The 15,244-nt window shown below is 35.9% G+C and overlaps 1 protein-coding gene across 1 annotated transcript in view; it reads left to right on the top strand.

Moving 5' to 3' along the window:
- Positions 1-15,244, top strand: part of TFCP2L1 (transcription factor CP2 like 1) — a 36,609-nt gene that overhangs the window by 17,977 nt on the left and 3,388 nt on the right. Inside the window, exons 3-13 of the mRNA XM_015817641.1 lie at positions 2,561-2,637; positions 4,235-4,340; positions 4,915-5,021; positions 6,591-6,743; positions 8,680-8,790; positions 10,893-10,984; positions 12,409-12,457; positions 12,554-12,647; positions 12,931-13,021; positions 13,629-13,729; positions 14,913-15,055. Coding sequence (XP_015673127.1) covers positions 2,561-2,637; positions 4,235-4,340; positions 4,915-5,021; positions 6,591-6,743; positions 8,680-8,790; positions 10,893-10,984; positions 12,409-12,457; positions 12,554-12,647; positions 12,931-13,021; positions 13,629-13,729; positions 14,913-15,055 — 1,124 coding nt within the window. The remainder of the gene's footprint in view (positions 1-2,560; positions 2,638-4,234; positions 4,341-4,914; positions 5,022-6,590; positions 6,744-8,679; positions 8,791-10,892; positions 10,985-12,408; positions 12,458-12,553; positions 12,648-12,930; positions 13,022-13,628; positions 13,730-14,912; positions 15,056-15,244) is intronic.

The following is a 15,244-nucleotide window of genomic DNA, read 5'->3' as shown; positions in this document are numbered from 1 at the left end:
TGCTCTTTTATTTATGATGTTTTTAATTGCAGGCAAAAATGGTGTTAGTTGATGCAGAAAGCTCATAAAAATTCTTTTGAAGACAGGTGGAATTGCTGCATATAATACAATTCAGGAACATTGTGAACCTAGTCGATTTTACTACTTTTTTATTATTATTGTGGAACCACACTGAATATATATGTACTATAGCCAGCTTAGTAGAACCATATAAACAAACCTCTTTGGCTCTGGTATGTCTTGACCTGCTGTCAGGCCTTTCTCAGCTGACAAGACAAAATATTGCAAACATATATTTCCCAGGGCACAAAGGCACAGATAAAGCAGATTTATTGTGGTAAGCCTTTGACCCATTACAAAAGAAGTCTAGTTATTGCAGTGCATCAAATGCAAGTTCTATTGATACTACAGTCAATATTCAGTTCCTTGTGCCTTTTTCCCACCCATTCTACATAAAGCTATTCTCTTGTGAACCGGTGATGCAATATCCATGTGTACTTTGTTTTGGAAATGGCCTAATAGCAGGCTGTTTTACTTTTGATTGGTTCAGCTTGTGGAAAACCATAGTAAGAAAAGATGGATTATACATACAGGTAGTCTTTGTTTAGTGACTGCCTCATTTAATGACATTTTATTTATTTAATATTTTATAGCCTCCCGTCTTTTACCAAACTCTGGGCAGCTCCCAATCAAGAATTAAAGTTGCATAAAAAAACTATTAAAGCCATATTAAAACCATAAACATTAAAAACAACAACAAAAAAGAACTGGCGCCAAGTCAAGCTGTCAGCTTATCCTAACCCAGCATTATGGATAAGGCCAAGTCTTCAGTTACCATGGCTAAAATGTTCTGGAGCGAATCTCTTGTTATTCTTGATAATTTTAATAAAGTGAATGGAGTTATTCTAAACGCGGCTTTATGTGGAAGAGTTGGTTTTTTGTTTTCCTTTTGTTTTGCTCTATTTGTTTCCTTTGTTTCCAGAAGAGCTATAGTAATGGTTATTATTTTTTTTGCTTTTTTCAGAGAGTTTTGTCTTATTCTTGAGCTCTTATTCAGCAATAGCTAATTCCATAATTCTCAGGGTCCATATCAATAGAATTTTGGCGTAAAGTATTTAAAGTATTTGGGTAACAAAAAAACCCACTATTATTTCTGGACAAAATTCCAGAAATGTAACATTTTCTCTGCATAAGGAAAAGATATATATTTTTTAAAAAAAAAAATCAATTTCACTGGTCAAACCAGAAGTCATACTGATTATTATTTTAGATTGCCTTGTTATACACTGAACTACATTCTTGTACAAGGAGGGGAAGTGATTAGAAGAACTTGAAAAGCCTGTTTCTCCATGTCTGCTTCTTGTTTTATCATATTTATAATTTTGATCTTGTTCTCAACATTTGGTTACCAAACAAACAGTATTATATCCAAAATAAATACGTTTATATTTCTGATTAGGCTTATATACATGGAAATACAGGCCAAATTCTTACCTTGATAATAGAAGAATAGATTTAATTCCCATGAGTTCCTGTATTGCACTAAACTCTTACAGTTAATTGTATAGTTTTGTACCATTTTGAAAGACTATTGACCAGATTCAACTGTGTTTCTAATAGCAACATGTGACAAGCTTAATACAAAACAAATGTTCAAAGCTATTTCTAAAATAAATGAAAAGTCATTGCTATTTACTAAAAACACACCTGCTCATTTCATGCTGAGAGTTTCTGTGTGATACACAGTTATATTATTAGGAGGTCATTTAAAGAGCTGATCTTGTCACTGGGTTCTCATCTATGTGATCCTCTGGAAGCTAGTAAATAGCCCCAAAAGGGAAGAAACAGACTAATTCCATCATTATATCTGCTCTTTAATTAAAGTACTTGTATGAAGACCAGTTTTAGGTCATTGTTTGAATTCTCTGGAGTGCTTAGTATTTACCATTCATCTTTTTGCAGTTAGCTTTTGAAAAATATTAATAGTGCAAATTTATGCATGACTACTCAAAAGTGCCCACTGGGGCTAATTCATTTATTTTAGGGTTAGACTCAGTGGCTATAGTAGTAACCTCTCCTGATAATTCCTGAAGCAAAGATCCATTAGTCAAATTCTGTGGATTTAAATGGTAGAATATCTCACTCTGATGGTACAACACAATAAAAAACACACATATTGCTGAAATAATTATAGAAAATATTCAAGAATACTTGTGTATTCTTGGAGCTGCAGCTGATTTGAAAGATGTAGCTGTTTAAGAAGACATCTTCCAGATGATTACATGCAATTAGACCATGTAATATGTTTCAAGTTGTCTTGGAAGGAATTAGAAAGTTCTAAATTCTTGGAATATCCACATCATTGATATAACAAAAATACAATATTTAAATTAAGCATAAGTTGCAATAATGTCTGACCATTTATTAGGAGAAAATTGTCAAAAACAACAACAGCCCCAAAGCATCTCTCCCAAACATGATTGATGCCGGTGCAACTGTCTCTTGCTATTCTTGCTGCAACATGCTTAAACAACTTGGAAATGTTTCCTTGAACTCCTAGGTCAGTCATATGAAATCCGTCTACTTGAGAATAGGAAATTGGGAGAGTTCCAAGATTTAAACACAAAATATGTGAAGGTAAGGATATTTTTTTCCTGCTGCCACACATAAGAGCTACTGGATATAGATTATGTTGCTGGAAAACACTTTAATGGTACATGAGCCATAGTGGTTGTTCTGTTTCCTGATTTACGTAGAAATAACTGGAATTCCAGGGTTTTGTGTACATTAGAGATTTTCTAAATTCCTTGACTACTATGAACATTTTCTTCATAAATTATCTGTATTTAATCTGTGCCTTTCTTTCAGATTCGCTTTGCATGTCAGAATATTCCATAGTAGAATTTTAGAATGCAGTTTTTGTACATTGTACATTGTCTGCCAAGTGTGGAACCTGAATGAATCCAGGATTCTTTTGTATTTTACATTATTATTCATGATGCATAACTCATTTTTAAGGAAACTTGAATACCCATAGTCCTTTTTAAGAAATCCCCAATGTTTGAGGACTCTCAAAGAATGAATACTGTTTGAGAACTATTGATGTAGACCTTTGGTTTTCTGGTCACAAAGTTAGACATATTTTGGACTGAAATAGCATTTACATTTCTTGACTGCATCCTTATTTGCAATAGTGCAACATCTATTAAAGATCAAATAGAGGGTTACTGATTTTTTTTAATTGCAGGTATGACTAGGTAAGACTACCTTTGCACCGCTGCTGTCGCTCATAATATTGATCTATAAAGGGTAGTTTTTGACAGCATCCAGAGTTTTCCACATTCACCCCAGTGTATGATAACAGATATTTGTCGATTACTTGGTCAGCATAGCAGATCAGTAAATGACTTGAGAATGTATGACTATAATTTGGAGTTTTGCTATCACTTAAGAATTCAATGTTTCTTTATATATTGTGTTTTAGAATAAAAAAAACAAAACATCGTGTAATAAAATGACTGCATATTTCTATCCTGGCCAAACAAATGTTCATAAACTTAGTGAATTGCACTGGAATTTTAACAGGCCACTTTGCAATCAGAGGCACATCCATTCTCAATGCATCTAGTTCAAAACATACATGCAAGCCTACAGTTCATAACATGGAAATCAATATATAAACCCAGATCATTTTGGATCTCTCTCGGACTTTTCATTTGGATATAAAACTTCTAAGATCTTCTCCCTTAATAAATGGGCTGATTAAATAAAGACAAATAATTAATATCCTATATTATAAAGGCTACTCACTTTTATCTTTTTTCAGTTCCTGGAGATTTCAGAATATTGCTCTCCTTTCTATTACTCAATCTTTCTCCAAATATTTCACTTTCTTGATGTTTAGTTCTTTCAAGGATTTGTTAAAAACAAGTAGTGACCGTAGATACGATTTGCAAAGTGGGATATATCTAGCTATTTGCAGTGGATATCACATGACAAGATACTATAGTACTAAACAATACAGTTTTCCAGATTGCAGATGTATATTCTGAATAGCAATTTTATTTAATTAAAATATTCTTCTTTATGATGATGGGTGATTTCTGCACATCCACTTAAATAAATAAAATACACATTGCAAGTCTTCTATCAGCTTTGTCCTAGAAGTGGAAAGTGTATTTTTTTAAAAAAATACAAGCTTCTTGTATTATTTCATCCACTTTTCTCCCCATAGAGCATTATTCGGGTAGTTTTTCATGATCGGCGTTTGCAATATACCGAGCACCAACAGCTAGAAGGCTGGAGATGGAGTCGTCCTGGAGACCGCATCCTTGACATAGGTGAGAACTTTTCATTACGGTATCCATTGCTTCTTTCTTGGATGTATGACTTGCCCGTAAAACACAACAAATATTACAAATATACCTGTTGTAATATTTATGAATTTGGAAAACAGTTGGTTCTTCTTTATACCTGTTGCAATATTTACAAGCTGGAAAATAGTTGGTGTCTTGAAATAAACAACAAGCTTTTGCTTTTGTTAGATTTCATTCCAACATCAATGAAATGTGTGTGTGTGTTTTTGTATTAATATATTTATTTCTCACCTTTTAGGTAAAAGCTGTTAGAAAAGTGGCTTTTACATAACCATATATATTTTTGCTGATAATATAAACAAACTCTTTACCTGTGCTATGAAAGCCAGAAGAGGTATTAAATAGGGTAGGATAATGTTAGTTTCCCAGGATTTACAACTCCAAGAATCCCTTTCAGATGGAAAAGCTAAGACCAGGTTTCTTACTCTGCAGCTAGTTGTGTCAGGCTGGTCTTTCAAATGCATCTGGTGTTTACACTGCAATGTTTCTTCTCTTCAATTTTTAATTTTTTTAATATTTTAGGGGTTTTCTTCTACAGATATCCCACTGTCAGTTGGTATCTTAGATCCCAGAGCAAGTCCCACCCAGCTGAATACGGTTGAATTTCTGTGGGATCCATCTAAGAGAGCATCTGCGTTTATTCAGGTAAGGAAAGAAAATAACCCCTAAGTGGAATATGTTTTACCTCAGATCATTAGGGGGTACTATTCTTTCATGTTCTCTGGGATATATTTGGTTGAGAATATATGGGATTAAGAATCTGAGAATTTTATTTCAGCCTCTCTTTAACTTTAATTGGTATTCCTTTCCATATTGCCCAGATATCACACCAAAGCAAAAGAAATAATATAATTTAAAATGAGATTGGAATCTTATATGTTGATAATAAATTGTGAGAAGACAGTAAAAATAGGATTATACAGTGCATTTAACAATGACATTCAACCTCTAGGGTATGCACATTTTGGAATTTGAAGAATGGCTGCTATAAATATGAAATTGATCATAAAATAACACTTCTAAAGACAAGAATGTTTACTAAATGGGCAGGACAGATCACCTTAACTTATGTTTAAAAATTAATTTTCAAAAGGTGATCCCATGACCCTGGGACACTGCAGCCATCATAAGTACATGTCACTTGTCAACAGTTCGAATTTTGATCACATGACCGGGGGATATTTCAAAGGTCGTAAGTGTGAAAAATGCTCATGTCAGTTTTTTCAGTGCCGCTGTAACTTTGAAAGGTCACTACATGAACTGTTGTAAGTTGAGGACTACATGTACTGTCTTCCTAACCTCAGGAGCATGTGCTACATATGTGCCATAATTAAGTCAACTGAATTTTGTTTTCACTTTTAATGTTTTATAAGGCAAGAAAGAAACAAGACTACAAGAGAACGGCCTGGAACAATATATCTCAACATTCATAGTTTTTATATATATAATACTAACTTTATCCAAAATATGTATATATATCAGTTCAACTAATGGAAGATACAAATAGGCAATACTATGCACTTTATATTCCAATTATTGAAGATTACATAATTTTCATTTTTCTCCAAGAAGAGGAGTAAAATATTTTTTTTAACAAAAAACATTGAGGGTTAAAGGTATCTCTGAATATTAAAAGCGGCCTCACCATCTGAGCACAACAGTATCTGCTTCAGTTAACCATACTGAAGTATGGTCCAAACTACCAGTGAACTTTTAATCATTAAAAGGCAGATAATTATAGGACAAATGTTATCCTTTCCATTATTTAATGTTTGGTGGAAGAAAATAGCTGCTTTAGGGAAGAGCTGATGAAAAGAAGAATGCAATTTGGGTAATAGCATTAGCATCTCTATACTGCCCATTGAGTTTTACAGCTCAATGGGTGGTTTACAATGTCAAAGCATTATTTGCATATTGCTCCCATCTGGGTCTCATTTTACCATCATTGGAAGGCTGAGCCAACCTTGAGCTCCATCAGGATCAAACTCCAGGCTGTGGGCAGAGTTTGCCTGCAATACTGCATTCTAACCACTGTGCCGCGAGGATTCAGTAGGTACCTCCATTTAGGTAATACTGATTCCTTTCCCAGTAGGTTACATTATTAGTTCCCCACATGGGACCTGTCAAATACCTCTATTAAAAACAAAACAAAACACCCCAAATTTCAAACAGCGTGATTTGGACTTGAGCGCTAAGCACATCTCTTTTGGCTAGGTACACTGTATTAGTACGGAATTTACTCCAAGGAAACATGGAGGGGAGAAAGGGGTACCGTTCCGAGTACAAATGGATACGTTTAAACAGAATGAAAACGGGGAGTATACAGAACACTTGCATTCTGCAAGCTGCCAGATCAAAGTATTTAAGGTATGTGGCTAATTTCTTCTATTAATTTGGTGCCATAAGGAGATGCTACAAATGACATTTCTTCTCCCCCCCTTCATTATTCTTGAAAAGAGGATGGTTGGACAGATATGAGGGGATCTGTAGGCTCTCAGAAAAAGAAGGGTGTATGAAGTTTAAATTGGCACAATTATGGGTGGGGAGAGATTGGTCTGTGAAAATTACAGATAACCACATATATTTTGGATTGTTCATTAATTTTTGACATCTCTTTACTTCCTCTTGGTGATCATTACCCCGCTTTTGTCAGTTATTCAATTTCCTTTATATGGCCCCTTCAGGTCTTAGTTCACTGAACAGCTCTCTGTGCATCCAGAACTGATTCCTAATCTCTTTCCATTTTTTTTCTCATTAGAATGGGGTACATTTGTACTTCCAATATCTTATTCCCAACCTGCACTTCATTTGACATAAGGTTATCTATTCATGGGATCCTACCTAGTACTTTTCAAATTCTGGGGAAATTGGCTCTTCTGAACTCTAGGGTGAATGAATGACTGCTTCAGTTTCTATTTTTATATAACTTGAGCATGGCCACTTTCTTATTTCTTTTACTTTTCGGTAAGCACTCTCAAATGTATAGAATGAGATCTAGGAAAGCCCGTCTCCTTTTTTTCTTGTCTGGAAAATGGAAGTCAGTAAGCCCAGCTCTGAAGATCTTGCAGTGCTGACTTTCTTTGTTTCCAATGATGTTCCAGATGGTTAAAGTCTTCTATTATTACCATGTTTCTTTTCTCTGTAATTTCTGTAAGATATCTAAGAATGATTATCCACTTCTGTCTGGTTTGATAGTCTATAGCACACCATCATAATACTATTTTCATTAGTTTCCCTTCCTTGTATTCTTACAAAGTACTTCCAAATAGACTGATGCTAAAATTCCTGTCTATCAGCACATGTGTGTGCTTCCCACGTATGAGGCTACTCTTCCTCCCCTTTTGTCTGGCATATTACTTTTGAGTAAGTTATATCACTGAATCCCTACATTCCACTCATGAGTTTCATCCTACCGGATTTTGTAATGTTGACTACATCATATTTGCATTTAGCCTCCTAGTTCTTTCTGTTCATTTACTATAATTTGTGCATTTATATAAAGATTCTTGACTCATGTGACTTGGCCTATTCCTTCCTGCATTCCACTTCGGATCAATTTCCGTAATAACACGTGCTAAAATAAAGGTGCGATAAAAAACAAATAAATAAAAACTAGAAACAAAATTGAATTCTAGCTATCACCAAGCAAATTGGAATATTAGCCAATGATGATTAATATAATAGATTATATCCCTCTGAATGAAGGCAGGTATGTCTCTGTATACACGTATATGTGTTTGACTTTTGGAATGGAGAGTGTGATACTGATACTTTATTGGGATATTGTTTTATATGCAATAAAGTTAAAATTATAAAAGGAAGTTCTCCAATAAAAATCCTCTCTGCCATGAAATTCACTTGATGAATAATCACTTTAATAATTCTAGTATCTGTGAGCCTTCTAAGTTTGTTGAGTAGCTAAAGTCTAAGGTTTGCAGAAGAAAAGCAGGATTTGTCCTGCTCACCATGGTCATATCCTCTGATGCCATTGCTAATGCAAAGTATCCTTCAGAAAGGCTGGAGAAATTGCAGCACCCTCTATATATTGTTGTACTACCAGCATTTCTCTCCAGAGCCATATTGGGCAAGATTTAGAGTTCAACAACATCTGGAACAGATCCCCCTAGCCAGTTTTACAAAAATAATTTTCTATCCTATACCCCATGGCACATATACGCAAGGGAAGAATGTCCATTAAATTATGCCTCAATGTCACTTTTTTCATCTGTCAATAAAACCTTCTGCACTTTCTGTTTAACAATCCTTTGCTTAAGACAAACTAAATTTGTATGTGCTTTTATAGCCTAAAGGAGCAGATAGGAAACAGAAAACAGACAGAGAAAAAATGGAGAAGAAAACCACTCAAGAAAGGGAGAAATATCAGCCTTCCTATGATACAACCATTCTCACTGAGGTACCACTGTCCTAGAGTTGCAGTGTTTTATGGTTATTACTTGCAAAAGACTGCATATTTTATATGTATAGAAGGCAATATTGTGGAGTGTTCAATTTTGAAGTAAAATGATACATTGGGTAAAGTCTAAAACAGGACACTGTTGCATTTTTAGATTTGGTGGTGCTCAGTATGACCTGCTTGACCTGTATTCAAAACTAATATATCCTAAAATGGATGCTTTCTAAAGTTCCAAAGAGCTGAAAAGGATGTTCTGCTGGATTCTGAAATATCAGAGTAGCCAATAATAACTTTCTAAGCCAATTGAAAAGAAGTTACTTAAAGTGTCCCCACTTGGATACTGAGGTAATTTTCTAAAATCCACAGGCTTGGCCTATCATTAGATGCAGTGAAGAAGCCACTTTTGGCAATGAATTGAGGTCAAACTCCCACCCCCATTCCCTGCCACCGGAATAATAAATAATAACCACTTCTTTTGCATCTCAGGCTGCATGTACAATTATATTGTAATCTCAAAATGTATAATTCTGCAGACCTCCTCAGAATGATACTCACAATGTGCCAGGCTGGGTGTACAGAAGGAGAATGGTTGTGCTGTTGTGCCGGGGAAATAACATGTGAGAAAGAACCACAATCCTCTTGACGAGTACCTCCACTGAATGAGAGGGATTGCTCGTAGAAACAGGGCCTTAACAATGGGGCATCCAGATTATAGACGGACTTCCCTAGAGAGGTTTACTGATGTATATATTCTTTCAGCCCAGAGTGAAGGTCTTCTGATGATCTCAGTTGTTTAAATCTTTAAAAATGATTTTTTGATCTTATTATGTTATCCTCTGCTTACTTCTACCTTCAAGATATTTTTCCCTTCAATTCTTCTAATTCATTTTAGATTTTGTGTTTTATTTGTGCAGGTCATTTCATTTCATTATTGGGCAATTTAAGCAAAACAAAAATAATAATCAGATCAATATGCAGATATTTTCTCGGTCTGCAGGAAAGTTTTGGTCTCATTCTTCTGTTGAGAATTAATTGAATGTTGACATTTTAGTCTTAAAGTTCACATTGCTGCAAGACCCAGATTAAACAAATATTGAGAAAGTAGGGCAAAGTTAATGTTTAAAAAAGAGCTGAAACAAATTTGCTGTTTCATTCATAGAACCTTTTATATCTGTCTGTGTCATTTACCCAGCACATTATGTGTCCTAATAGTTGAGGACAATGAGACCTCTGCATGGAAAGTGACCTAGTTTTAAAAGGACTATCAGATTAAGGTGGCCTGCTGTTGATGAGCATAACCTTTAGCATCTTAAAGCAGGAAGCCATATAGTCCTTGTTCCAAAAAAGTTAAATATTTACTAATGTTTGTATTTACTGTGAAGAGAAAACTTAAGTTAATGCATAGGTTGCCTGTTGTATCACTGCAAATGAATGGTGAAATCCTTTTAGCTGTCCCAGCTGTGGCACCCCTTACAGCTACTAGCAAATCCACAGTATGGATAAGGGATAATATCTTAAGCATATTTCTTAAGCATATTTCAGAAGCACAGCTGTAGGGAATTGGGGCTGGAGGAGAAACAGGAAACATCCAGCTGCACAAACATTTACTCTTAGAACACTAGATTCTGCTAAGAATTCAATTATATAACAGTATATAATAATTTAGCATAGGTTTAGAATTATTTCTGTGTAAAAAGGGAGTGGATAGACTTGTAATAGCTTTCTTGTAAGACCCATTCTGCATATATTAAGTATAACATGGTTATATGTAGTAAAGAGGGCTTGAAATGTATTACATTCTATATTTATAAATTGGCAGCCCTTTTCCCCATTGAATATACAGTTGAAGTAGGGCTTTTAATTTGTTCCACCACGTACAAATCTACAGTGCTAGGAAACTAACTGTAGGTTAATTCCCTGCTTATTCTTTTGAGTAACTACTTGAATTGTAGTGCATATATGATCATATATGATGTTGGGAATATGCATGTTGGTGATAATAAATATATTTTTGCTATTGATCCAACAAAAGCTAGTTTTAAAATAGAATGAGATTATATTTTTGGATTCTCTTTCTCAACACATTGGTTTTGTTTGCACAGTGTTCCCCATGGCCAGATGTGCCTTATCAAGTGAACAACACTCCATCTCCAAATTACAACAGCTCTCCAAACAGTTTCAGCCTTGGAGATGGGTACGTGATAAATATTTTTGTCTTTTCTGCTGACAGAGGCATCCCAGTTTTGAGATTTTATGATTGTGTGTTCTAAACACTTCCGAATGTAAAAGATTAGGAAGCTTAACCTGGCTTTCAGGCCCAGCTTAATGTTGATGGACTGAGATTGTAAGATCCATTCCTCTGCAGCTAAACTCTTGCACAACTTTGTCTTATTTTAAAGCTATTTACATAAGAGAATATACGCAAGAGAGTTTTTAGACAATTTTTTCCTACTATTAGCTAGGAGAAAAGATAATGTCTTAATTGTCTGTTCTGTCTATTCCTTCTTCAAGGATCTTAAGATACAATATGCAACCTATTCCCTCCATTTTAGCTTGGTAACAAAAAAAATGTGTTGGGCTAAGGCAGGGGTCCCCAACCCCCAGTCTGTGGTGGACCAGTACCAGGCTGCGGCATGCCAGCAACTGGGCCGCACAAACAAGCAAAGCCCCATCTGTGGGGTGCAGGCAGCACACAAAACCATGCCCCCTCTGGTCCATGGAAACACCTCTCTCCACATAACCGGTCCCTGGTGCCCAAAAGGTTGGGGACCTCTGGGCTAAGGGATGTTGGTTTGCTTAGTTCTGTAGCAATTTTTAAGGCTAAGTGAAGAACTGGACATGATTTCCCTCAGTCTGATCTATAAACCACCTCTGGATCTCAAGATCCTGTCATCATAAATAAATATGAATCACTTCAAACCTTGCTAGAATAGTGATCTACAATAATAATGATTTTATTTATATATTTATTTTTAAAATACGACCACCCATCTTATGAGCCATCGCTCTCAACAATACTAAAACCCCAGAAACAGTAACAGAACCTGACATTCTCTGACATATCACCAAATATGGACCCTGAGCACCAATCTCCTCCTATCTCCATGCTTGTAGAAGAACCAGCTGTTTGTGGGGAGAAAAAAGCAAAGGTCTGCCAGATCCCAAGGAAAAGGTGTTCCACAGAGTAGGGGCTGCTATGAAAAAGGTTCTATGCTTTGTAGGACCAGCTAGATGACAAACTTTGAGGGAAGAGACCTAGCTCATGCCAAAGCTTTTTCTACCACTTGAATGAGATTTAGCTCCAAGTAATGCCGATTCCTTTTTAAAAATCAAGACACAGTTTAGATGCTTGATATTTTATTTTAAAACTGTATTGTAGTCATTAACCAGCAAAGATGCTTGAGAAGACTCAAGCAGCTCTTGTTCAAACAAGGAGCAGGTGTCTTTGCATTTATACACGGCCCAAATTTAGAAAAAAATAATAATAAGATTCATTTTAAATGTTTTAATGTATCAACCAGACTGTATGGTGGAAGGGGTGGTGGGGAATGGCCAACTTTATTAAATGAGAGATTTAAAAAATGCTTTCTTTTTTCTCAACTCTATACATTTTTTTAGCAACAGTTCTCCAACTCATCAGGTGGAGGTCCTGCCTTCCAGCAATGATGTAAGTATTTGGGATCGTGTTAATGTGGTGCTTTTCTTTTTTAGGACACTGATGAACAGTTCATTTCAAGACCCTCTTATTCTTTTTGCAATGTAGCATCTCCTTCCCTCTGCTTCTATTCAAGATGCTCAGCAGTGGCTTCATCGAAATAGGTTTTCTCAGTTCTGTAGACTATTTTCAAGTTTCTCAGGTATGTGTATTTAATGTATGCTTAAAAGGGGTACACCTCTACTTTGCATAGGCCGTGTGTTGACATTTCTGCAGGATAGTTTAACTAGGCATATTTGTATACAACGGCTTTCTGATGACTACGTGCAACACGCCTCCTTTTCTATCCCCGCCCTCCCTGTTTTCTAATTAGCATGTATGGTCAGCAAGCATCTGTCATAAAACATCTGTGAAAGGTGGGTCTGTATTCTTGGATATATGTTCTTGGAAGGAAAAAGAAAATCATCTGTGCTTGAAATGTATAGGTGCCGACTTACTGAAGATGTCCAAAGAAGACTTTGTTCAGATTTGTGGCCCAGCTGATGGCATTCGACTTTTTAATGCCATTAAAGGAAGGTTTGTTATAATCCTTGTTCTTATACCAGTCATAGTGAGTTGAGATATGTGAATATTGTGGAAGACAGAGGCCCAAATTTAATACTGTAACTCTGCATCATCAGTCATTAGTACTGCTACTTGTAAAAATCGCAGATGTCCTCAGATCCAATCTGGGTCAGTCACCGGGACCAGAAATTTTGTCTTCTGAGCTTTTGGACTTCTGTTGGAGTCCATCTTCAGGGAACGTCTCTCTAGCCTAGTTCTCTGAAGATGAGCACCAGCATGAATCTGAAAGCTCGGAAGACAGAAACTCTGGTCTTCCAGTGACTGGCCCAGATTGGATCCTGCAACATCATCCTGGGACGTGTAGATTTGCCTTCATTCGTGACTCTGCTAACACCTTACTGTTCAATTACAGCATATAGAAACAGATTTATTGATACAGAATACAGAATAACAGAGTTGGAAGGGACTTTGGAGATTTTCAAGTCCAACCCCTTACTTAAGCAGAAGTCATACTGATCATATCCTTGGATAGTCATGTTAAAGTTTTTGATTAAGGTTAGAGAACTGTACGTTTGCTTACAATGCCAAAACTGAAAAGAAAATTTTGTTTTGTCTTTAGGAATGTAAGGCCTAAGATGACCATTTATGTCTGTCAAGAACCTGAGCAAAATCGGTCTCATCTTCATCAAAAACGAGAGAATGGAGATAGTAATCTTTGTAGTAAGTATCACTTGGGCAGAATCTGAGCTGTTTCAGAACTTTTATTATTCATTTATTAACTATTTGCTTCACATTTATTATCTTGCTTCTGCCCTATTGCACTTTCCATGACCAAATTCTGTAAAGAAAAAAAAAAAGAAATGAAAGGATTTTTTCCCCCATCTTTGATCCATTGTTCCTATAGTATCTGAAAAATTCTAAGCACATCTAACAGGTCCCCAGTGATGTGAAATTTGTCAGGCAGGCAGGTTTCATGTCTTCATTAGGAGAACTCTGTCTATAATGTTAACTCAGTTCTGAATTAAATGGCCTCCAAAAGCGATATATGGCAAATCACCAAAATGAGATCACAACTAAGTATTGTGGTTGATTTTACCGCTATTCCTATACCCCTATTTATAACAACAATAAGTCTCCACAGTGTCTGCTCCTTCTCCTGATAATAGAAGGATTCTTCTCATGGCCCAGTCCCCTTGTAAAGTAGATGAGTTGGTTTTAAGGTTTAAACATTCAACTCAAAGGGCAAGCAGTTATTGCATCTAATGGTTTAGGTGCAAAATTGAAAATGGAATCAGTAATTGACCATATCTACAGGATCTCTTTCCGAGGGCTAGACATGGGTTTGTAACCCTGCAATTACCTTTTGAATCACATAGTGGTCTTGGAAAACTTACTTTTAAAAGAGGATTTTGGCTATCCCTGGAAGACATACAGCATCACAAGACTTCTTGTCTGCCCCCTGCATAACCTTTGAAAAGTTGTGTATCAACCAACATGATGTCTGATTTTCAACACTCTTTGTCAAGTTTTGGATGAATGAAATATAGAGAGGGGCTTTGTATCATATGAAAGGCAAAAAGCATATCCCTCAAGACACAATAAATAATTTATAGGCTGATCTTGTGCAAGTAATGTGTTGGCCTGTAGCAATTAACTGCATTAGCTAGGATTATTTTTTTATTTTTGTTTATTTTTATCCTATCTTTATTATTTGTATAAATAACTCAAGCTGGGGAACATACCTAGTACTTCTCTTATTTTCCTTACAACAGCAACCTTGTGAGGTGGGTTGGGCTGAAAGAGAGTGACTAACACAAAAGAGGGTCTCGCATAATCACATGTCACCTGCAACTTGCCAGTATGTTCACTCCTGAAAGTTGGTCTTTCTCCAATACTGTTGCAGTATACCATGCTATCTTCTTAGAAGAGTTAACAACCCTGGAGTTGATGGAGAAGATTGCAAACTTGTACAGTATTTCCCCACAGCAGATAAACCGGATCTATCGGCAGGGACCTACAGGGATCCATGTGTTAGTGAGCAACGAGGTAAGAGTTTTCACTAGAATATTTTGCACCTGATACTAGATTTTGATGTTCAAGGCATAACATTAACTTATTTGTTCCTTCTGAATTAGGTTCCTTTCAAATTACTTAGCTTCAAAACATTAAAATGTCTTAATCACTCTTTACTACTTTTTTAAAATGTTCATCAACTTAAGGTGCCTTGATCCTTGA

Source organism: Protobothrops mucrosquamatus, unplaced genomic scaffold (assembly GCF_001527695.2).
Source record: "Protobothrops mucrosquamatus isolate PMUCROS unplaced genomic scaffold, P.Mucros_1.0 scaffold613, whole genome shotgun sequence".
NCBI lineage: Eukaryota > Metazoa > Chordata > Lepidosauria > Squamata > Viperidae > Protobothrops > Protobothrops mucrosquamatus.
Note: the sequence above shows the minus strand (reverse complement) of the source record. Positions and strands in the feature narration are given on the sequence as shown.